Source organism: Botryllus schlosseri, chromosome 13, assembly GCF_051294905.1.
Source record: "Botryllus schlosseri isolate E-star chromosome 13, Bs_hap1, whole genome shotgun sequence".
Taxonomy (NCBI): Eukaryota; Metazoa; Chordata; class Ascidiacea; order Stolidobranchia; family Styelidae; genus Botryllus; species Botryllus schlosseri.
Window position 1 is genome coordinate 12,286,696 of NC_137248.1, and position 24,222 is coordinate 12,310,917.

The following is a 24,222-nucleotide window of genomic DNA, read 5'->3' on the forward strand; positions in this document are numbered from 1 at the left end:
ATGTTGTGTTCAAAAAAACTAATTTAGAATTCTGGATAACCAATATTGGCATTTTAGGGTCACAAACACGTTTAGCGCGGGCAGCATGATATCTGATATGCCTTGTGCAATATCGCTTAGCCGTTACACCAGAAGTTATAGATGTGTAACGTATGTTGCAGTAAATGGCGATTGTTTATGTCTACTGTCATACGTCCCAGAGATATTGGGTGCACTAATATAAGCACTGCTGTTCAGAAAAACGATTATGAGAAACTGCCACTATCGTTGGTTTTCTTAACGAGTCGTCATTATCAATCCTGGGGCGTGAACGGACAAAAAATATTCGCGCTAGGCGTGACTAGAACCAACTTGCGTAGTAATCCGATAGAAATAAATAAGACTGCGTATGCCGTAACCAGCTTGTTCGTGAACGAAATGCGTGGACTTAGTTATCAACGATCGTCAGATTATATTTTCATCTGAACAAGACACTCACAATGTACAATGCGAACTATCAATATACATAGGAGGATGCCGAACGATCAGTTGCGGTCTCTTAAACAGTTCTTTTATCGATGTTAGTCTCTATTCCGCGGCTCTAATTGCTTTTTCCATTCCTTATGAGTGCGCTCTTGCATCGGGTCTTATTTGTCGCCGCGTATTGGCGACGCAAGGAAAGAGGAGCCCAAAATAACCTCCGACGAGGGCAGATAGTGTGAATGGTGGGCCTATATTAAATGATAGCGATGAAATTACTCGTAGACCTATCAGGGGCGAAGCTCCTCATGAGTTCGGTGGAACATCCCGATAGCCTTATGAGCCCAAGAGCAGCGTTGTGGGGGAGCGCCACAAAGGGCTGTTTTGGTCCTGGATGCTGCTCACAGTTGGCCAGGACCACTCATGGAGTAAGTGTATTGGATAAGAATCGTGAAAAATTAGGATAGGAGCATTGGTTTGCATCGGGGTATGCTAGTACAATCATTGCTCAATGTTGTTCGCAATGCTCGAGTATCAGCCCTCGCATGTTCTGTCCTTTGCCGATGTGTCGGAATCAGATGCTTTATTGCGGTCGGTATACTTTTCGGTCAATTTTGATAGCACGGAATTCGTTGTATAATAGTATTGGCTATTAGTGTATGAGGTGGGGATACGATCATCAGATATATTTGGAGCCAGACGACGACCTGACATCGATTTCGCCTTCCGTCACATGCCACCTTATTTTGTCGTGTTTTCCTTTTGTAAATCTTCTTTTACTTTGCATTCAGTATGCTCTGCATGTCTCCTCTTCACATCGTCTTCACATTTTCAAATCGTTTCGACACCTTCCTATCTTTGCATTGTATCGCACTCTTGTGGTGCTTTGAAATGATGAAAATCTGATTATAGATAACTAACCTACGGATAGATGTGCAACACGTGACTCACGGTCGAGTGATGCGACAACGGCAGATTTGTTGTCGCCTCATAGCATGAAACGGGAGCGTAATTGGTAATCCCGTAGATGACGACCCAAGGGCTCAAATTAAATAAATTGGATCTTATTTGAAAGCTACAGTCGCACTGATTCTGATAATATACAATAAATTTTCTGCAAGGCAATGGAACCACCCCGAAAAAGCCTTCAAAATCTGAAAATCGGCATTGTTCTAAACAATCGCACCCTCGTACAGACCGTTATGGTCATTGTGCTGCACCGTTGCGATTGTTTATAACAATGACGATTTTCAGACTTTGAAGGCTATTTCGAGGTGATTCCATTGCCTTGATGAAAGCTTAATGAATATCATCAGAATCAGCGCGACTGTAGCTTTCAAATAAGATCAACTTTATTTAATTTGAGCGCTCGGGTCGTCATCTACGGGATTAGCAATTACGCTCCCGTTTCATGCTATGAAGCGACAACAATTCTGCCGTTGTCGCATCACTCGACCGTGAGTCACGTGTTGCGCATCTATCCGTAGGTTAGTTATCTATAATCTGATACGGCGAACTTTTACATTCGACGTATTATCCTATCCCTCATAATACCGTCATACCTGCATTAAGCGATGTTGTTTCCCGTCATAGACTTCGACCAGAATACAAAATACTCGGTAATCTGAATGGATAGGTGGGTGCTTGGTTCGGAAACTTTACCCAGTTGTTTCGTATCGTTTCTTCTCTTATTGTATCACAAGTTTCGGTATTTTGAACATCGGACATCGCAATTTGATTGATTGACTCGATGATACACAAATATACATGCATTGATAAGAATACCATTGATTGATTGTATCAGGGTTGTTCTCAATGATAAATACAAAACAAAAATGTCGCAATAACACCGCTCATGCGTGACGTTTTCATTCATTCACGGAAATTTCATGTCCCAAAAATGTTTGGCCGTGTCCTTGGAGTGTTTGTCCGTGCAAGGGAGCTATATTTTCCCAGCGTCAAGTCGCCGTACAAGTATATGCCTTTGTTTTTCCTCACAGGGGCATTTGTAGAATGGTTTATGATTAACGTGCCTGCTGCAGGAAAAGGCGAAACCTTCTGTAAGTATGCTGTCATTCAAACATGACCTACGCCCCACGGGCTAATACGTTTCTGTTGTTTCATTTGCTAATCTAAAATGGCAATCTAGAGCGGTTTTCGCACCTCTAGCCTCAAAATGATGCACAGTTGATTAAAGCGAGGCATGTACAAATGATCTCGAGTGACAATATTTAACAATCGTATCTCAACTCATCCCTGTATGTGAAACGCCCTGTCAAGCCCTAAATATTGACTTAGTGGGTATCTCGGCCTCTTACATCGTACTATCCTTGTAAATTTATAATTAAAGCCTATCTGGATAAAAGAAAGATCAATAGCACCAACTCTTGTCTTGCAACAACATCAGAGGTGAAGTTAATGATACTTAGTACTTTGATACACATACTAAAAGGCAAGACAGTTAGTTTCTGTTGGTGATGACTCTTTATCTGTAATAATAAGTGTCAATTTAATTCATTGTGCACTGTACTGCAGATCAACAACCATAAGATTTGGGTCTTGCGATATCACTGTCACTTCCCAAAAAACTTTCATACCACTTACTAGTTTTTTTTCACCAATTTCAAATTTCTGTATTTGCTTCATAACCAGATGACGTTTGGCGAAGGAATCAAGCAAATCAGCGACACCAAGACAAATTGAACCAAGCCAAATCGGAGGACACCACAGCTTGAGCCATGCCTTACAGAGTATCATTATTTTATTTATTGCGGTACGCCGTTACTGGTTTTTTCTGCATGGCTGCTGGAGCGCAAACCGTGCACTTGATTTACAGACCAGACTTGTCAATACCAGACCATCCTGTCGCAAAGGGAGAACTTCATACTAAATTGTTTGTTAACTCTGACAAGTCCGCTAATGATACATAGCTAGGGCTACCAAATTTTGGGAGTCTGAAAAGCGAACACTTTCATAATTTTCAGACTTACAATACAGGAGTGAAAATACGGCAAATTTCTCCCGACTTTGTGGGTGGTTGACTAAAAAAAGATTATTTTTCCGGCTAGTCTCCAGAAATTGACACTTTTCTTGAATGCTCCGTTGTTTGACTAAAATAGTGTCAACTTTCCGGCTCAGCTCCCTAAATAAATGCCTAAACGTTACTTCATGGTGATAAGTTGTACCTCAGTCGAATCAAAAGTCTCAAAAAAGAGGACAAATCCTCTTAAAAGAGGACGTATGATAACCCTGTACGTACATAGCACAATGCTACTATGTGTGGTGCCTAGAGACCGTCAAATTCAAGTATCTGTCCCCTATGAAGTTCAAGAAGTGGGTAACCTACTCGGATCTTGAAACAAATTGTTGCAGTGCAGAGGCATTCTGAACATTGATAAATCTTGTGAAATGTATATTTCCACATGTTCTTGATCGTTTTCCAGTAAACACACCAGTGCCCAAGCATTGCGGTAGGCCTGTCACCAGTAGGTAACACATCAGCATATTTGGCAATTTATGCATAGTTGGTTTCTCAGTGCTTTGATGCTTATGTGTTGTTTAAATTTTGCGTGTCTGAGAATGACTGTATCCTGAAACTTTCATGACGTTTCTTTCCATTTTCTCCAGATCTTTAAGGAACATGATTTATTGTTTACCAAAATATGCATTGAAAAAATAAACAAGGTAATGATTTGTCAGCAAGAATATGGTCACAATGGAAAGCTCAAAGGTCCTTCACAGTAATTTGGCAGTGTGTCAGGTATCAGAAGGAAATTAGTAATCCTAAAAAACAGCGAGGTGCAGCATGACGTTGAAGTGAGCTACATGGCAAGATGCACAGCTATGATGCAGCACGTTTGACAATATTAGCTTCCTGCTAACAACCTTGAATCACGATCATAACAACGTTCACGTCATTCAACATACCACATCAAGACTCTTGAAATTCCAGTTAAAAAGACATGTAGGACAACTCGAAAATAAGCTGGTTCCAAGGGAGACCTACAGCGCAATTCATAAGATACATCCAAAGATTCACAAATGTCCAGCATGTTCTTAAGTCATAACCTAATAGGAAGGAAGTGCAAGCTATATACACGCGAAGCATTTGCGATTGAAAAAAGCACAAAATGTGACGATTTTGCACGGTTACATGGTCTCCCGCTCGACTGGAAGTTTTTGTTCTTCCTTCATGGATCTGAGCCCGCGTCTCCTCGGTTTGGACTTCTCTCGTGCTTGTTGAAGACGCTTCGATTGCCAAGCGGACCCGGTATTGACAGTGGAACTGCTGGTAGCATCGTCAACTCCCTGTTAATAGACATTATCAATATGGCAGGCGAGGGGAAGGGAGGTCAGAGACTGAAGCCGAAGACTTGGAAAAATGGAAAAGGCTTTCGGGAAATTTTAGAGTGGTCAGTAACGTACTCCTACTTTTTCACAGAGTTCTCAAGTAGGTTTCACCACTTGCACTACTTCCTCAGGTGGTTGAATAGTATATTCATATTGAAATGAACCCAAATATTTTCGACTGACACTCGTCAGCAACTAGTAGGGAATTGGAAAGAACATTGTATATCAACAATCGTATCACAAAATATGATGTCATCGGCATGAAATTTTGAAGAATCGGGGCAAAGAGATTGGTTAAGCCTGATGTACTATTTTTAGATCATACACAAACTTCTGTTGGCACATACTTGATAGGAGTATTTTGATAGAATTCGTCTCCAAGACACACAAATGAAAGTGTGAAGGGGCGAAAGCCATGAACTCCGCCATTGGCAAACATTTCTTGGCTAATCCTGTTTGTGCGAAAAATCATCAAGACGACAGATTTCGCGTCGTCGGGAGAGGCCGTTCACACTTTCATTTGTGTGCCTTAGAGTCGACTGATGTACATTGTGATCTCTAAACCGCCGTTATTCAAAATTTTATGCTGGTTATGTCATATTTGGTGATACGATTGTTGATATACTATGTTCCTTCCAATTCTCTACTAGTTGCTGACGGCTTGTGTCAGCCGAAAATATTCGGGTTCATTCCAACGAGTATACATTTCGATTGTATAAGTACAAAAATTCCGGTTTCTCACTCCGCCGACCAGGTCTTTCTTCACATATTTCCGTTTGATACGCTCCTTCGCCAGAGCGCCTTTGATTAGCAGCTTCCACCTTCCGAAGATACGTTCTTCGCGCTTCTTCCTCTCTCTCTCAGCGACGTGGACTTGGTCTTCTTCCCAAGCGTCTCGCAATATCCGTTCGTGTTCCTTGCAGACGATGAAACCCTCAGTCCTGAAATTCGGGAGTTTACCATGGGCAGTAGCAAAGTATTTCTAATATTTTAGAGTACGGTACCCAAGTAGCTTCAGCCTATTTGCGAGACTTACTCATAGGATTGATTGTAGCCGAGTCAAAAGTCAAATTCGTCTTTATAAATTGGAATCGGTTCAGGTCGTGTTCAACACACATTTAGCCTATAAAACTATGCTTGAGTGGTATTCAATGCCTCACATTCATAATATGCTAATTCTCACTTCCACAAGTTTGTGGCCCCATTTCAGAAGTACCAGTACTGAGAGACGAAATACCAATAATGAGGTAACTTCACTATTCTTCGAAGCTACAATGAAACGCCTGTCTTGGCGCTCTGAGTCTCGAGTCATATGCAATGACTCGAGTATATATTGTCGAGTCGAGTCACTACAACTATTAATATTCGAGTGGTTGTGCTTTTAGACTACTCCCACTTTACTTGATTACCTCTTATCGTGACATACACAGTGCTGCCATACTTAGCCTAAACTCTATCTTTTTTACATGCTTGCTGCTATAATTTACGTAGAATTACTACTATTCCTTATTTTGATTACGATTTTCCACAGCCAGTTCATGCAGAAACAGCGTACTAGCTTAATGTGGGTGTGGAAAACTGTGGTTCATACATCTCCAGCTTGGCATCTCACTGAGTTATGATATACGTTAGAGTTAGTACCTTGACGGTTGCATCGTGTCCAACACCTCTTCAAGACGGATGGGCCTACAATATCTTCCATATCCTGAGCCACCGATCGAATACGTAACTACATCTAGCTTAGCACTCACACGGGATGCGGATATCCGCTGTGCGAATCAAAGCCAGTGATAGCAGCGGCGACGTCGATATTGAGTTTACGAGCGATTTTCTGAATTCCCGGCAAATTGATTTGCACGCATCCGATCGGCATCATTTCCTTTTTGAACAAGTCAACGTTTCCGTACTGATTCCTCGGCACCTGAAAATATAAATGGTGCTGAAGAGCTACATATTCATCTGCAGTTGTTCAACGGTTCGCAATCGTGCATATGGTCAAGATCTTCATTAGAAATGATGCTGCATTTTTTCGTATGTTGATGATATTTTCTAACCAATTAAAACTTGATACTGTGGATTACGGCAGTTATAGGGGGTGGGACTAGACATTCAACGATAGAACTATATATATATACACACTAAGGATAGTGTGAACGTGAGGTTCGCGTTTACAAACGTTCTGCACTGTGAACTTTTTTCATATTTACAATTTTTTATGTGATTATACAATCTTTAGTTGATTTTATTTGCATATCAACTTGGGACCACTCTATGCATGACGTTGGTAGCATAAAAAAAATTAACAGTAAACGAGCATGCACCTTGCCAATCTCAAAAATTTTAATTGCTTTGTTACAAAAGTATCCTCAAAATAGTCAGATTGACCAGCAATCACACAAAATCAAGTACGAAATACACTATATGTAGGTAGTCAGCGAATGATGCTTATTCAGCCAATCAATGAAATTGATATAGAGAATACATCATTGTGTAATGTAGAAATTCTAGCAAGCATACACTTTCACCCCCTATCGCCCGCATTGGTATTTTCGCCCCCTTGTTTCTCAAAATCGCCCACATTGGGGAACCACTGTACTATTCAATTGTATTTGTTGAGAGTCACAAAACGCATAAGCAAGAAACACTTACTTTTCCGTTTTCAGCTACAGGCGGAACGTACGGTTCCGTCTGCCATAACCCGAACAGCGGCATAGAAAGAGTCGACATATCCTGCTTTAGCTTCATATTGATCCACATCGAAGCCACCATTTTGTACGGCTCTTCCCCATCTCTGACAACCCTAGCCTAACAAAAATCAAACACATTAACGACTTTGACAATCTTGACATGACAAGCGGTTTACAGAATTTCAATGCAAAGATATGAGAATTCAGTATCATTTTACGTCTATAAAGAGCTGGTCTAAGTAGTTGTTTAAGACACACATGCAAGTAGAAGTTGCGATCTATATTTCCACTCAAATAGACGAGCAAAAATTCAAACGAGTAGAGACTGAAAAGAGTTTGCAGTAGATATGGTTAAAGCGTCGCAGAGCCAGGTGGCTAGACAAATTGTATCTCTCTCAGGGTTGTAATAACTCGACTCGAGTCACAATGTTTTGGTGACTCGACTTGACTCAAGTATTTTTTCAAATCCGTAAAATGACTCGACTCGAGTCAATATGTGCATGACTCGAACCAAGTCATATGGCTCGTGACTAGGACGGCTAAGACAGCCATCTCATTGTAACTTCCAAGAACAGAAAAGTCACCACATTATTGGTATTTTTCGTCTATCAGTCCTGATACTAGGAAAATAGGGCCAGAAACTGTTAGGACTGAGGAAAATCACGACATCTTGAATGTGAACCATTCTATATCACTCGAGCAGTTGAAACAAGTGGGTTGAACAGGATTGAACTCAAAACTGAACAGTGGACACAATGGCTTGGACTCGGACTCGAGTCACAACACTGTGACTCGACCCTCTACTCACTGACTTGGACTCGGACTTGACTCGGTGGTGAATTGAAGAGTACTCAACTTGAGTGAATCAAAACTAGAAAAGGGAGATTGACTTCCGACGCAAACCTGGCGTCTTGATTACAACCCCGCTCTCTCTCTCTCTCTCTTAAAAGTGATGCAAATCAATTCAAACACGAGTTTCTACTCGGCTTAATACAAATTATAAAAAAGAAGAGGTCACAGTAGCCATTATCGGTACTCAAGAGGAAGTAGACGTAATGTCGCGACTTTCTACTGAGTGCCATTAAAAGTAGCCATTGCCAAGTCATAGTTTAGGAAGTATTTAAGGCCTATCTTTGACTAAAATAAAGACTAGATGTCTACAATCATAACCACTGATCAGGTGAACCTCTGTGTTTAGACCTCCACGGCTTTTCAAATTTGAAGCTTCTGAACGTGTCAACTCACGCCAGCGATGACGGTAGGCAAAAATCGCTCGGGCGCTAATCTCACCTCCTGCATCCATTTGTCTCTCGTGTGCAAAGTATGTATCGCGCTCCTGGGCAAGACTTCCTCCCCTCTGATCAAACCCACCGCCGGCACGTCGTCAGGAAAAATAGCCTCGTACTTCAACAGGTGCCTTCTCAGAGCGAACAGCGGGTGATTTTTGTAGGCCGAAACGCTTGTCGGCATAGGCTGCGACAACAGCTTTTGCCGCAGCTCAATGTTTTCTTTGTCATCTCGATCTTTGTTTACCGTGACGTAGGGCGCGAGGGTGTTTCGCCACCAGTCCTTGTCTGCGATGCCGACACGTAACTTTCGAGTGTCAGTCAGCCATTTCGACGAATATCGCGCAGTTATGTCTTTGATGCAGCCGTCGTTATCAAAACCCAGCACGTAGTGTAGAGGTTTCGTGGCGTACTGCTCGATTTGGTCCGGGTGATTCACAGCGTTTCGGAATATGTCGACACACAGCCATCTTTTCTCCTGTGGCGATATCAGTGTAGATTTGCACATGCCATATAACTAGAGCCCGACCGATTATCGGCTCGCCGATAATATCGAGTCGATATCACGCTTGGAGAGAAATATCGGTATCGGCCATTGAAGGTAAAAAGATATCGGCCATTTTCGTGACGTCACAACATGGGGGCAGTGAGTCAGAGAAGTCGATGGAAGACGTGAGGACGGTAAATTATAAAAAATATATGGCCAAGCTACATATAGTGCATACTGCATACAAGGCAGTAGGCGTGCCTATCTGAAAAATATTATAGATAACTAACCACCGTTATGCCCCACTGACTTCGTGGGAATCCCCCTGCAGTAATCGATCACCAAAAACAGAGAGCAGCGGGATGGATAGTTGTCTGCAGAAGATTTCAATCAGTAAGAGAAATGAGAACTTCAATCATGCTGGACTGACCCTCATAATGATAGAGAAAAGCGTCGCGTCGAAACATTTCTCGGTTCGTTCGGTACCAACAGAGCTAATTATACCAGTGATGTATGAAGTCGTCTGACTGAAGCCTGATCCCTGGCCCCCTGCGGCTGCGAGGCCACCATGATAGGAAATATGCGAGCATAGAGGGCAAGAAAATCAAGCAAACGTGGAGTAAAGCCAATAATTGATACGAACATTTTTGATTCCATGATGACATTGGCCAATTCTGACAAAACAGCGTAAAATATTGATCAATTGATTGTTGAAATGCTGGTTATGGTCAAGGCCCAAGGGGGATGGGTGGAGCAGTTGCAGACGTGGACAATTTGAGTTGTTTTGCACATTCTCTTCAGCTATTTGTTAATGATGTGCTGAAGGCTCCAGGTGCATTGCCAGAAGAATATCAATATTTGGTGAAACCATTGAAGGAAAGACCTCCTGCAAGGGAGCGGTGGAACCGAAATGAAGAAAGATTTCCAATTCTTGCTGTGCCACTACCTATGGTAACAAGTGAAAGACTGCTCACTGTGTTTAGTACTTTATACATCATCTATGGTAGACCACAGAAATTCACTCCTTGGAGAAAGGGCCGAGAAATTGTGCTTCGTGAACTGTAATCTGCAACTGCTGGATTGGTGCTTTTGATATATTTTTATAGTTCCTTGATCATTCATTTCATGTTCAAGCATATCAATGGCTGTAAAGTTGTTGAAAGAAATGCTCTGAGGTGTTAAATATGGGCTAGATTCCATATCTTTTGAATATCGGCTGAATATATCGGGGTTATCGGTGGAGGTACTGGATATCGGTCTTATCGGTATCGGCTCAGAAATCCAATATCGGTCGGGCTCTACATATAACACTACTAGGGGTGGGCGCAATGATTTGAGTTCTCGAATCTAAATCGAGTGCTAATTCTAATGACTTGAGTCGAGCGGTTAGGGATGATATTTTCAAGTACTGAAATTATGCATTTAAGAGTTAATTTATCAACAAAATCTATTGTTTCGATACTATTTTCCACCATAGAAGCCCTGAAACCTCGATTGGTTATATAACAGCATACGAAACATGAATTACAAAGCTACAAAGTGTAAAACTGGCATTATATTCTTTGCGATAGCATAAAAGGTACACATTTGAACATTTCACATCCATCATAGTGTTATGATGTCATCAGGAGTGATACTCGGCTCGACGCCTAATACTCAATTGAGAATCGAATAACTCCCGTACTCGGTCACGTACCCTAGTCACTGATTTTCAGAAATGAGCGGATTTAATATATTCAAATCCAAGAAGTAATCCAGCTTCGAAAAAAATCATGAATCGTTATCTGGTCAAAATTTTCATATCCTACTATTTGATATTCAAACCCACGTCCATATAAGAAACCTATGGGACCATCGCCCATAACAGCCAATGATAGTGAGAGTCAGGTACTTGTAATTTATTGTTACTCAAGTTGCTTTGCTTTTCAAGATATCTCCACCTCCGATTCAATAGTATCTGCAGCATACCTGCTGTGAATACACTTCCAGCCAAGTGTCGTCAGGGTTATCATTCTGTTTCTTGCCTTGGCTTGATACTCTACGTGAGGCGGCTTTCTTGGCTTTGCCCGCACCTAGCAGTAAAATCAGGAATCAAAATAAGTAATATCGGCTTGGTGTGAAACAACAACAGCAGTAAATCGTACGTCAATGCCCAAAACACATCAGAAAAAGAGCTAAACAGCGTCCTTACCCTTGATCGCATGTTGCTTGGATGCGGGATTTGCTACAGTTGCGGTTTTGGTCTTTTTGTTTTTTGCCGAACTCTTGGATTTGGACTCAAAATCGCTGTCTTCGCTGTCCGAGGGGGGTGAAGGGCGGAATTCTTCATCAGAGTTTTTCTGAGAAGATTTGGAATAATCAGGGAGCATTGACGCTACTAAAAATGGTGAGGCCGAAGAGTCGATTTACACAGCATCTGTGCAACTTTTTTCTATCTTTATGTTTGTATCCTTATGCATATATCTCTAGTTATCTAGAATCACTAGCGCGATGGAATTCAGTCATTTCGGAAAGTCAAGGTTACGAGACCAAATATCACCGCAAAACTTGAAAACATAGAAGATCGGTCGGTAAACACTCGTGTAGAAGATAATATCCATTCAATGGTTACTCGAGGAACCTATATTGGTCTTTAGGATTTACTGCTTCCAAAAGGAGTACTTTTGAGACCCCTCATTTTCCATCTCTACTTGAAGTATCTTGGACATATCTTGGAAATTGCTACTTCTATTTGTAATTGAGCGGGAATTAACAGTATTACTACGACTTCTATCTGAGTAGCAATACTGACTAGTGATTACTTGATCAACCACTTTGCAATTTAGGGGCGTGCAACTTCTCCAATCGGTGAGCCTAATATAGGAAGATTAAGTACTAGGCAGGCCAGATTCATGAATCGACACATTGATTGCGGATTAGTCCACCTACAAAAGGAATATGCCGTATCTAATGTAAACTTTCAGTTTAAAGCATAGAGACCATTGCCATCTTTCTCAGGTTGCCAAACATGGATTTATATTCAGTGACACATAATCACACAACACAAAGAAAACAAATAATTGAAGAATAACCTACAGTCACTATATTTTGATGTAGTAGGCAAGTAGTGGAGGCCGTGGCCCCGGGCCACATTATCATGTACGACAGGAAACTGTCCGAGGGCCGCTCAAATCCTGTATGCTGCCCGCTCCCTCATGTTCTAAGTGCATACACAAATGAAGGGAGCAGAAAAAATTCCAAAGATGGCATGTTACAAAACCGTTCGACCACTACAAGCAAAAACTACCGACAAAGCAACACACCTCGTCTTCCTCCACTTTTATAAGTTTCCTTTTCCTCAATTTCCTGGATGGCTCCACTTTCTCAGTGCTTGCCGGCGGTTTCGAGTCGGGATTGGCATTGAAATCGAGGGATGTCTAGACGAGATAAATTGCGATAAAAATAAATCCGAGTCTCCGACTCATCTCGTGGCAAATCTCGGAATCAACATGATAAACTGTTTCAAATTCCGTTCAAGGTATTCCAAGTTTAATCTCAGTTGCCTGTCTGCCAGCACCAAACTGTATTTACGGCCAAAGACGGCGTCTCGAAAAATATTTCAAGGTATTTTCAAAAACAGAGAAGCAACCGCAATGATCTTTATTTGAGGAGCTTCTTGGAGGTACAGAGCTTCAATACATAATTGATAAATATATTCATATTGAAATAAACCAGAATATTTTCGGCTGACACTCGTCAGGGGTAATCATAAGCAACTAATAGACAATCGAAATACAATGTTCTTTCCAATTTTTTATTAGTTGCTTACGATCACCCCTGACAAGTCACAGCATATTCGGGTATATTTCAATATCTCCATTCTATTCAATGTTTATATTGAGAAAAAGCTATCCCCCTTCAGATAAAAGTCCGACTATATATATTACTTCGTCAATTTCTGCGATTTTAGCACCGGCCAGTATCCAATCGACACAAATAGAACTGTTTTCAAATCAAATCCATCCGACACACCATCGATGGCGTTTGAAAGCATTTCAAGCCCAACCAAATACAATTCCCGTCACTAAGAGATTGCCAAAGTGACCATAATACTATGTTAAGATTTGGAGAGAGAAATTTTACTTTTTCACTCTCTTTTCCGGCTCTTTTACTTTTCAAGTTTGCCTTGTCATCATCGGAAACCTGCTCAGTTTCTGCCTTCAAAACTTTTGCTCCACTTTTTCTTTTGGCGTTCTTTTTTGTTTTGACAGACGTGTCCGGTGCCGAGCTTACAGCGGCCGTATCTGCTTTCAACGGCGGTTTATTTTCGACATCAGCGATTCGTCTGGAGCGGGATCGCGTGGCTCGTTTCGGGGGGGAATCGTACTGTCCGTCTACTTGCGGAATGATGTCATCGTCCTTCCGTTTTTTTGTGATTTTCGCCACTTTTCCGGGCGTTTTACCGGCTTTGGCTGCGTTCTCCTATTCGCAAAGAAATTCTCGTTCAACAAAATGCCCGACTGAAACATCAAAGAGATCGACCTTCTGCTTTTCAGTGAGCACTTTCAGCTGGATGGGTTGTAAAGATAGGACTAGTCTTGCTTCCAAACCCATCGCCCGCAAGGCAACGACAACAATCTACAAATGCGCAAAGTAAGTTACACAGATGCTATCGCCGGATGCAAGCATTTTAATGTTATTTTAATTCTAATACAAGAAAAATCTACAAAAATCTGCTATAATGAGTTTTAAAAAGTGGCTTGGCTTTGCAAACTGTTCATGCATTGAAACAGAAGTAGCCTAACAAGCAATCTAAATATACAATAATTCGTGTGAAAAAAATGACAGAGAAAACCTGCTAATTAGAAGCGCAGAGACAGTATAAGTACTGCGCTACTAATCAACTCAGACAGCTACCTGTGTGGGTGTGCGACCAAATCAATCGAAATGTATAGGAAATTAGTATATCTTACATTCAATACCGTATCAATGGTAAAGTCCAATTTCAACATCAACAAAAGCATTTCAGTAGGTGTCAGTAGATAGTTTTAATTTTACACAAAGCCTTTCATTGGAGGTAACTCTACCTTGATCACCCAAACTATTTCAAGGGATTGCGTCATCTGATATTACACGTATCTGCGCAATATTGGTAACTGGGTATCCAATTATACTTGAAAATTGATACATGGCTATTCTTCACTGTCCAGGAGAGTAGATACCCAATACAATACTATTGTTTAGATAGGGCTCATAACAAACTCATTCATTGATATATTTATTTAAGGCATGTGACGACATTCCATATCGATCTATTTGCGTGATATTTGTAATCAAAGATTGACATATAAAATTCTCTCCTACATATATACAAAAAAATTTGATATGAACACTATGAAGTTATCCAGGTGAGTACCGTAATTTTCCATGTATAATCCGCAAAATTTACACGATTTTTTGCCCTAAAATCAGGGGGTGCGTGTTATACATGGGAACAACACGCTTGAAAAAAACCACCCTCGATAAAAAACTTGAAATCACACCTTTCTTCATGTTTGTTTCCAAACGCGCATCACTTTCAGCCATCGCGGGTAGTAATTCGTATTATAGAGTGTGACGCGCTGCCAATTAAGGGAAGCGCGTTGCTAATTAACGAGAGGCGTGTGCACTAGGGCTCTTCAAAAATGACTTTTTTTCTCAAATCGTACTGGCTACTTGATAAAATTGTTAGGTTACCTAATTTAAGCCTACATACAAAATTTGGTTCTATTCCAGCCAGTAACCGCTTTGCTACAGGAGAAGAAAGTTTCTATTTATTATATAAAAATAAATAATAAAAATTTTGAAAATTTTCCGTTCACCCCATGAAAGTGTTAGGCTGCCTATAGAAACGATCCTCACCAAATTTGGTTCAATTCCAACCAGTGGAAGCGGAGTTATTGCCGTCGAAAAATTTTGATTTGAATAAAATAGTATTTACGGTGAGCACAACTATAATAAATAACCAAAGAATCGGTCACCGTAAATACTATTTTATTCAAATCCAAATTTTTCGACGGCAATAACTCCGCTTCCACTGGTTGGAATTGAACCAAATTTGGTAAGCATCGTTTCTATAGACAGCCTAACACTTTCATGGGGTGAACAGAAAATTTTCAAATTTTTTATTTTTATTTTTATATATTAAATAGAAACTTTCTTATCCTGTAGCAAAGCGGTTACTGGCTGGAATTGAACCAAATTTTGTGTGTAGGCATAAATTAGGTAACCTAACAATTTTATCAAGTAGCCAGTACGATTTGAGCAAAAAGTCATTTTTGAAGAGCCCTAGTGTGCACAATCATGCGATCTCCTGCTGAGTTGGTTTGCCGTTTGTACGCGAGCGAAATGAGGTCAGTAATAGACACTCGCGCGCGGCAATTCTCGCCAAATCATCGCGTCAACGACGGGCCCGAACAGTCGCATATACAAGAGGCCATGTGCGCAAGATATAATCGCTTGCGTGATCAGTCGCATCTCCAACAGACCTGTTGCGCATGACATAACCGTTAGCCTAGGCGCAATCGCATCTGTAATAGGCATCGTGCGCAAGATGTCGGTTCGTTGGCCTAAACTAACTCGCCGCCGGCCTCGCAGGCTTTGGCTGCTATCTACTATCGTTTAGAGACAATACCGTTAATTGTATAATGATTAGCAATCGCATCTGTAAAAGGTCTCCTCGTGCTCAAGATGTCGTGTCGCTAGCCTGAAGTATCGCGCCGCCCGCCTCGTAGGCTTTGACTGCTATCTACTATTGTTTAAAGACAATCCCGCTAATTGTGTAATGATTAGCGATCGTCCTGTAATGATTGTTCAAGAGTGACATCGCAAGACAGAATGACATCGTATACGAAATAGGAACTATCCATGTACTGAAATGCAGGATGCGTACTATACAGGGTGCGTACTATACAAGGGTACAGGCTTTTTCACAGAATTTACATGCTATTTTAGGGGTGCGTATTATACATGGGGGCGTACTATACTTGGAAAATTACGGTATATACCCAATACCTTAAAATTGTTTAGATGTAGCTCATAACAAACTTAGTTCATGGAACTATTTAAGATAGGCACATGATGACATTTTTTATCGATTTATTTGTGCGATTTTTTGTAAACAACTGTTGACAAATAATATTCTCTCCTACATATATACAAAACGTACTCGACTAGATTTGAACACTACGAAGTTATCCAGGTGAGTCTTACCCAATACCATACAATTGTTTAAATAGAGCTCATAACAAAGTTGGGGCCTAATTCATTAATATATTTGAGATAGGCACAAGATGACATTCCATATCAATCTATTTGTGTGATTTTTGTAATCAACGGTTGACAAATTTACCACTGCATATATACAAAAAATACTTGACTAAATTTGAGCACTACGAAGCTATTTTGGTTCAGAAACTGTTGATCGACAAAGAATTAGTATGAAAGTAAAGTACAAACACAAACAATCCCTAAATGAACAAACATGCATATAACATCAAATCGGTACAGACCAGAACGATGTCTATCCGGAATTTGATCCTTTTTTCTTCTAGTACTTTCAAAAGAAGGCTTCGTATCTTGGGCTGTCTGACGTGACCGCAGTTTACTAAATTTTCGATACCATTCTCGAAATCGAAGACTTTTGTGAAGTCCTGCAGAAACCTGATTAAACAATGTGAATGTACCACAGTGAAAAGATATAACCAGAGGGGGACAAAGCAATCAGCATTGCTACTCAAGTAGAAACAGTAGTAACCCCATAAATGTCTACTCAATAACAAGAAAAAGTATTGAATTCCAACACATTTCAAAGCAACTTGAGATGTCGAAAATGAAGGGATAAAGGTTTGAAGTACTAAAGAGGTGCTTCATTTTGAAATTGCAAAATGACAAAGACACTACAAATTGTGCTATTTTCGAAGATCTTCAGTCACAGGCGGGGATTTAAAGAGCCAGCTGCAAGAGTACCTTCATACTGGGGCTGTTACAATTTTCAGCGGATGTGAACAATTCCTCAAAAAACTTAGCATGAATCCTTTGAAAATAATTACTGCTTCAGAAAGTTTGACCGGAAGAAATAACATAATTTGTCTTCAAATGGTCGAGTAACAGTCCTTTATTTAAAGGTAATGAGCTAGGTTACCTCTAAATTTACAGAGTACTTGATTAAGCCTTGTCTTCTTGCTTTAGCCCACTTGCCTGATTAGCATTGGTCATTGACTACTTTCAATTCCTTTATTACAATAGCTTTCTAAGCCCATGGCTCAACTTTCCACCAATCAAATATTGTCAAGTTGAAAGTTGATTTTGAGACGATTAGCATCATTCCACGTAAAATCGTTATAGAAATGTTGCACCCATTTGTTGCACCAGTGGTCATTCTGCGTAGTTCAGTATGAAAGCCATCACCAGTAATCCACTGCTAACAGTTTGCGATGGCTTGTCGCTATCTGCTCTTAAAATTACTTACGCGCGTTCTTGTGGCATACCTTTTCAATCACTACATCTACATTTACTTGAGCAGAATTTTGCAGCTCTTCGAACACTTCTTTTTGTTACCGACTACCTTCTGGGTCCAATACACAAGCTGCCTCGACTGGGAATACCAAGGTGAGTCTCACGAAATCTCACCTCGTTAAAAATATCGCAGACACATGATTTTCTTTTTCGCTGAGGTATCGTGGTGGTAATAAAGATAGCACAGTGGCTTGCAATTCTTGGTCGTTGCAGACCCCGTTTAGTTGCATGCCGAGTACAAGCAGGGATAGGAGGTGAACCTGTAAACAGAGAGAGTTAAAAAGCCGACAGATTATCTAGCAGTATCTTGTAGAACAACATATTTACATATAGTGACATCATCTTCAAGGAAAAAATTGAAGTTATATAAGAAGGTAACTGGATACTAGAGGTGTTGAAAGGTAGTAATTATTGATACTTGCAGTGATGCCGTTAATTTCCACTTGAATTAACAGTATGAGCAATGATTTTCAAGGCCTGAATCATAGTTGCGAAAAGTACACAGGTGATTTGAAGAAGATTGGGATGCAGCGTCACAGAATGTTGTTATCAATCACAGGCAACAGCTTTAAAATAATAAGACCAATGGCAATAATTAAGTGCAATTCTATAAATGGTTTCAGAAACTGTTGGAGTTGAAGTCTAATAAACATGGACATTGAGTGAGTAGCAGATGTATCGTAAACCAACTTGAGTACACCAAAAGTACTTCGATACTGACCTCCAGTCAGCACTGTGCTGGATCGCATCCAGACGGGCTAGTTGCTTGTAAATTATATTTGTATTTCCACCAGTCTATGTTTTAACACCAACATATTTAGTACTTTCCGTTTATAATGAGACACAGGCCACTGAGTTTTATGGGTGAGGTAGTTACAAGCACAGAGCAATACTCGTGTTGAAACATGACCACTTTAACAATGTCGGCGCTAACAGCAGCCAGCCACCCAGACCTTGTGTGTGTCAAGCTGCGTATCCTTGTGGAACTTCTTGAAAGCTCGCCGTATTCCCGTCTCAATCATTTCTCTCTCCCAGTCTTTCTTCTTCCATTTTTTCTTCACTACTTCCGACGCTTTCAAAGTCACCTGGATGGCATTGAAAAGGATTCAAATTTTTGACCCGAGGAGCTCCTATAAATAGATTGGTAATGGCCGGCCTATTCAAATGGGTTACGGGCAACAATGAAGACTTAGCGTGAGTCAAAGCCTCTGCACTGGAGCGTAACAAGATACAACAAAGTAATACACACCCATTGCTCTGCTTCATATACAAACACAAAAGATATGAACACAAAAACAGAATAATATTACAATCGGGCAGTAACAGGTATCTCCTACAGTACACATCATCAAACTCAAATGTTTTAATTTTTATCAATGAAATATAATTATAAAAGGCAGTTCCAGCTGATTTCAAATGCCTATAGGTCAGTGGCGACACAGCGTCCATTGTTTACAGAATTGCATCATGATCTGCCAGGATGGCAAGAAGTGTGGATCTCTAATTCACCATTGCAGATCCACTAATAGTTATTGTTAATGTTACAATTCAATTACTAAAAAATGGAGAATTAAGATATCATCAGGGCCAGGCCATGCACCAACTACACTTAGGGTGATATTATTTTATTCAAACAATTTGCCTTGGTAAGAACTCGCCTCTTGAAGTTGAATTTTACAAATGCAAAAATTTTAGGTGTCACTCAGTCTTATCAGTTATCAGGTCAATATTTTGTCCCAAGACTACTATACCAAGAATTATAGCAGGAATGTCAGCAAGTTGCAAACAGTCATCAATCATGCCAATACACAAAATTGGCCGAAATATTGATTTTTCTCATTATTTTAAATTTTCCTTTGGTGGGACTAATTTTCAACATAATTTAATTGATCTTTTATTGTTATTACCTCTTGGTGGGTTCAAAGCTTACAGCACACTTTTTGTTCTGTTCAGCTTCGTGCAATTCTATTTTGCATATAGACTATTTCAAGCGTCTACGTACTAATTAGACGTTTTGTCATCATGCTTGGGGCCCTGGTAATTTTCTAGCGCAACTGCCACAGAACTAAATTATTGCGTGGTAGCCAAGTAACAAACATTTATTCAAGAAATTTCATTTCCAGGCTCTCTGTCCAAAATTTCACTAAATGTATGAACAGATTTGTATCTGAGAAATCACCACCATAGCCATAACACTACAATTAGCAACATGATTAGGCGGCCAGCTCCACCCCCAATGAAACACATAATTTGCAAAGTTTGAGTTGAAAAAACGTTAGTCCAAGACATATTTCTTGAATTTTACGCTTCATTGTATGCATTCGCATGAATTGTCTTCTGCTGCTTATACTTTGGCATAATTTTGAAACATTTACTGGAGTAGTATCGTTGACTACTCCAGAGGGCTGGGCAAAATCAAGAATCCGACAGATTTCATTCCGAATGTATCAAGCCTAAGTCTAGAAAAGTACGGTATTCATTTTTGCGCATTCACAATAAGGATGAATGGCAGAGTTAACGTTTGTACATTTCACAAAATAAGAATCAAAATATTGACAGTAATCAAAATCAATATTTTCATATTTATTCATAACCATAACCAAGACTATATTTAACTTCATCACAATATCAGTACATTTCAATGAACAAACACGTATTATCATGTTGCATGTTTTTATCACAGTATTAAAAACATGCAGCATGATAATACGCCAGGGTTGTAATGACTCAAGTCATGACTCGACTCGAGTCACGTTTTTCAGATGACTCGACTTGACTCGAGTCATTTTCTCAAATTACGGAAATGACTCGACTCGAGTCAATTTGTGTATTGACTCGACTTGGACTCGAGTCATTGCGCATAACTCGAACCAAGTCATATGACTCGAGACTCAGACGGCCAAGACCGACGTTTCATTGTAATTTCGAGGAATAGTTAAGTAATCACAATATTGGGATTTCGTCTATTGGTACTGGTACTTGAAAATGCGCACAGAAACTTCTAAAAATGACGAAAATTTGTATATTCTAAATGCGAACCATTCGATATCACCAAACAGAGTTACGAAAAGTGGATTTAACAAGTCTTTAACTGGAAACTGGGCAGTCAACACAATGACTTTGACTCGACTCGAGTCATAATACCATGACTCGGACTCGACGCTCTGCTTGGTGACTTGGACTCGGTGGTGAATTGAAAATGACTCGACTTGACTCGAGTCAAAACTATAAAACTGAGATTGACTTGTGACTCGGAGCATTGCGACTTGGTTACAACCCTGTAATACGCGTTTGCTCATTGAAATGTAGCGACATCGTGATGAAGTTAAATATAGTCTTGGTTATGGTCATGAACAAATATGAAAATATTGTTATTGATAAAATTGTTATTGGTCGCAAGTTTTGATTCTCGAAACAACAGACTCATACTCTGAGAGGTTGCTAAAGCACTCATCGATGTTACTCAGGTACGAGTATTGACATTAATTTCTACTCGAGTGAAAGTAGCAATTACCAAGTAAGTCGACAAGTAATTATTCTGGGCCGAGCTTCGCCAAAAAAGACTGAAAACTGTAAAGTAGATTTAGTCTAAAATCATAACCACTTGAGGAAGTAGTGCAAGTCGGAAAACACCAGAGGTGGTCAGTAACGAAGTACTTCTACTTTTTGAAGTAGATTTTGCCTACTCAAACTACTTTTTAAGTAGTTATGATTTTAGACTACTTCTACTTCTACTTGACAGTTTTCAGTTTTTTAGGCAAAAATAAGCGTAGAATGCCTACTTACTTACTTACTTGTGAACCACCACTCCTACTTCTACTTGAGTAGAAATTCCGGGGTTACTTCTACTTCTACTTGAGTAGCGAAGATGGCTACTTTGACCACCTCTGGAAAACACTGCGTATACCTGTATATACTTTGAAAAAGCAAAAGCTCCCCTTTACTGTCAACAATAGCTGGAAACAATGATTCGAGTACTCAAAATCTGAATCGAGTATTAATTGTAATGCTTTCAATTAAGTAGTGAGAGATATTTTTCGAGTACAAATTATACGCTCCTTGCCAAGAGTTATCAAGAGTTTATCAATGAAAATCATAGGTCTGATAGTATCTTCTTCTGTGGAAGCTTTGAAAGCTCTATGGGTCGTATTGCAGCATATAGAACATGTAGTATCACGCTGCGCATTAGGGTTGTTCAAAAAGAAGAAAAAATTTCCAGATCCCGGGGATTCGCTGATTAAATTGTTAGGTTGACTAAAAAAAGGCTGCACACCAAATCTGACTCAATTCCAACTAGCATGCGCCGACACAGAGCCAATTCGAATTTACCCAAAAAAATAGATCAATTTTACAAATTTTATTATCAACCTCATGAAATTGTTGAGCTGTCTACAAAAGCGATGCAAAACAAATTTGACGAATCCCAACCCGTAGAAGCAAAGTTATTGCAACTGAAAGTTTTGTAATTGCAAAAATAGCATAGACGGTGGAAAATCCCAGAATTATGAATGAAGAACTCAAATAAAATCACTTGGAAAAATACCAAATTATCTTCAGTGTGATGTAAGACTGGCATTACATTCGTTGTGGTATCATAAAAGCTCCACATTTGACCTTTCCACATCCTTCACACTGTTACAACGTCATAATGAGCGATACTCGAATCACTCAACTCCGTTAATCAATTTTGCCCAGCCCTACCGCCAAGCTCCGCTTGAACTACTCGATCCTAATCCGAGCACTCAAATCGTTGTTCCCACATCCCAACTCTGTAGTCTCTGGCCATTCTCTGCTAGCTACGCATATAGCAATCTCATATATCTCACTTCTACAGACTCCAAAGGCGCGTTGTCACCGTTCGCTCCCTCTCCGGTCTCTTCCACCTCCTCCCACTCCTCCTCGCTACTCTCAGCCTCGTCCGGCTTCATTTTTATTCAAAATCTAACGACACCCAACTCTAAAAAAATCGCCACAATTAAAAGACATCATATAAATTGCACAGCGACTCAACCCGATTTCGGCGTCGCTTTCAAGATTTCGTCGATTATACGCCTAAATTCACGGACAGACGCGGCAGTGCGTATTCCGCGGGGGTCGAAGGTTGTTCTGCTGGCTCTAAACCCGCATTCTCGCAGCCGTCCGATAACATTCGTGATTTTTGGCACGTTACTGCCGCGCTTTGTGTGCGTTTGAGCGAGTAGAAACAACACAGGAAAGTCCAAGTTGCTGTACTTTACAGCAAACTCTTTAAAACTTTGATCGGTTTTCGACTTCTTGGCCGCGGGCTCATCAGAGTCCTTACCAGTGTCGGCTGCGTTTTCAAGATTACCGGTGAGCAATTTTGTGAGAGTAACCTCATCGGCATCAGATTCACAGCAGCAGCACTCCATCAACATACTTTGCAATATCGACACGGTCTTATGCCGCGGGCTTGTTTTGATGGCACGTTCTCTCATGTCGAATATAAAGCCAGGATCAAAAATCGGGCCGGTGTACATCGGACCTAAACACACGATAGGCGATAAGATGTAGCCTGATGATGCGGGATCGAGATCTTCACAGAAGCACACTATCTTGTCCGCGCTAGGCACAAAATGCCACGTCTCGTCAAGAACGGATCGAAAATGACATTGTCTACAGTGCGCCACCTTTTTGACGAAATCCAACGAGCGATTGGCATGGGTGGCGCCTTTTAAGATCCTCGCCACGATGACCACGCAGTTTTCATCGGCGCGACACAAAATCACATGAAACCCACGATCCCAGCGGCTTGCGGCACGGGCCAGATTAGCCAGTATAAGTCGAACGGCCGTTTCTTTCATGTACTCGTTCTTCATAGTGTGCCCATGATATATCCGCGGTACTCTGTCCGGACTTTTGTTGTAAAGTGTAGACAGATCGGTGGATACAATACACAAAACGCCACGATGGCTGATAACGTGACACGCCGATTCGAGGTATCTCACACAATTCCCATATGCTTCTAGGTAGATGAAATTGAATATCTTGCCGGAATGCAATAGCGCATTCGGTTCTTCGCAGGCATACTTGATATCGCTACACGATTTAGCGTCACCATTACGGCCTACGTCATTCTCTGGAGTCTCTTCGATAGTGTTCACGACAACACTGATCTTATCTTGAAATTCTTGTTTCCACAGCTTACCCGCGATACCTAACCCGGGAACAGCTTCCACACATGATAAAGCGGTCATCCCGATTCCGTTATACTCCTCGATCACTTGAGATAAGGCAAACACTGACAACGCACGAGGCGTCGATAACGTTTTTGCCGTGTTCCATTGATTTCCTAGTTTTTGTTGAAATTTGTGTGTGAACTCAAAGTCCGTGCCCAGCTCTTTCAAAACGCACGACGCCATACTGGGAAGCTAAGTACAGAGACGGCCGGTGATAATTT

The 24,222-nt window shown here is 40.6% G+C and overlaps 3 protein-coding genes and 1 long non-coding RNA gene across 7 annotated transcripts in view; 1 reads left to right on the plus strand and 3 right to left on the minus strand.

Moving 5' to 3' along the window:
• Nucleotides 1–24,222, minus strand: part of LOC145453504 (B-cell receptor-associated protein 31-like) — a 457,607-nt gene that overhangs the window by 39,222 nt on the left and 394,163 nt on the right. The gene's annotated exons all lie outside the window — the stretch shown is intronic.
• Nucleotides 2,323–3,218, plus strand: LOC145453452 (uncharacterized). Its single transcript, XR_013919769.1, has 2 exons — nt 2,323–2,519; nt 3,112–3,218. It is a non-coding gene; the product is annotated as an uncharacterized LOC145453452 (long non-coding RNA).
• On the minus strand, nt 4,382–22,766 carry LOC145453542 (DNA repair protein complementing XP-C cells-like). 3 transcript variants are annotated; one of them, XM_080331508.1, is made up of 14 exons: nt 22,631–22,766; nt 18,758–18,889; nt 17,919–18,064; nt 16,799–16,949; nt 13,791–13,886; nt 13,392–13,730; nt 12,572–12,685; nt 11,461–11,608; nt 11,238–11,341; nt 8,787–9,260; nt 7,459–7,614; nt 6,561–6,730; nt 5,561–5,750; nt 4,382–4,767 (listed from the first exon to the last, which is right to left on the minus strand). In XM_080331508.1, exons 1-14 carry the CDS (start codon nt 22,730–22,732, stop codon nt 4,609–4,611), a joined length of 2,481 nt encoding a protein of 826 aa, XP_080187634.1. In that variant the 5' UTR covers nt 22,733–22,766; the 3' UTR covers nt 4,382–4,608. The 3 variants fall into 3 exon arrangements, with proteins under 3 accessions (XP_080187634.1, XP_080187633.1, XP_080187635.1); XM_080331507.1 differs by having other exon boundaries at nt 5,552–5,750; XM_080331509.1 differs by lacking the exon at nt 8,787–9,260 and having other exon boundaries at nt 5,552–5,750.
• Nucleotides 22,722–24,184, minus strand: LOC145453543 (tRNA (guanine(27)-N(2))-dimethyltransferase-like). The gene has a single exon (XM_080331510.1). The coding sequence runs from the start codon at nt 24,182–24,184 to the stop codon at nt 22,811–22,813; it is 1,374 nt and encodes a 457-aa protein (XP_080187636.1). The 3' UTR covers nt 22,722–22,810.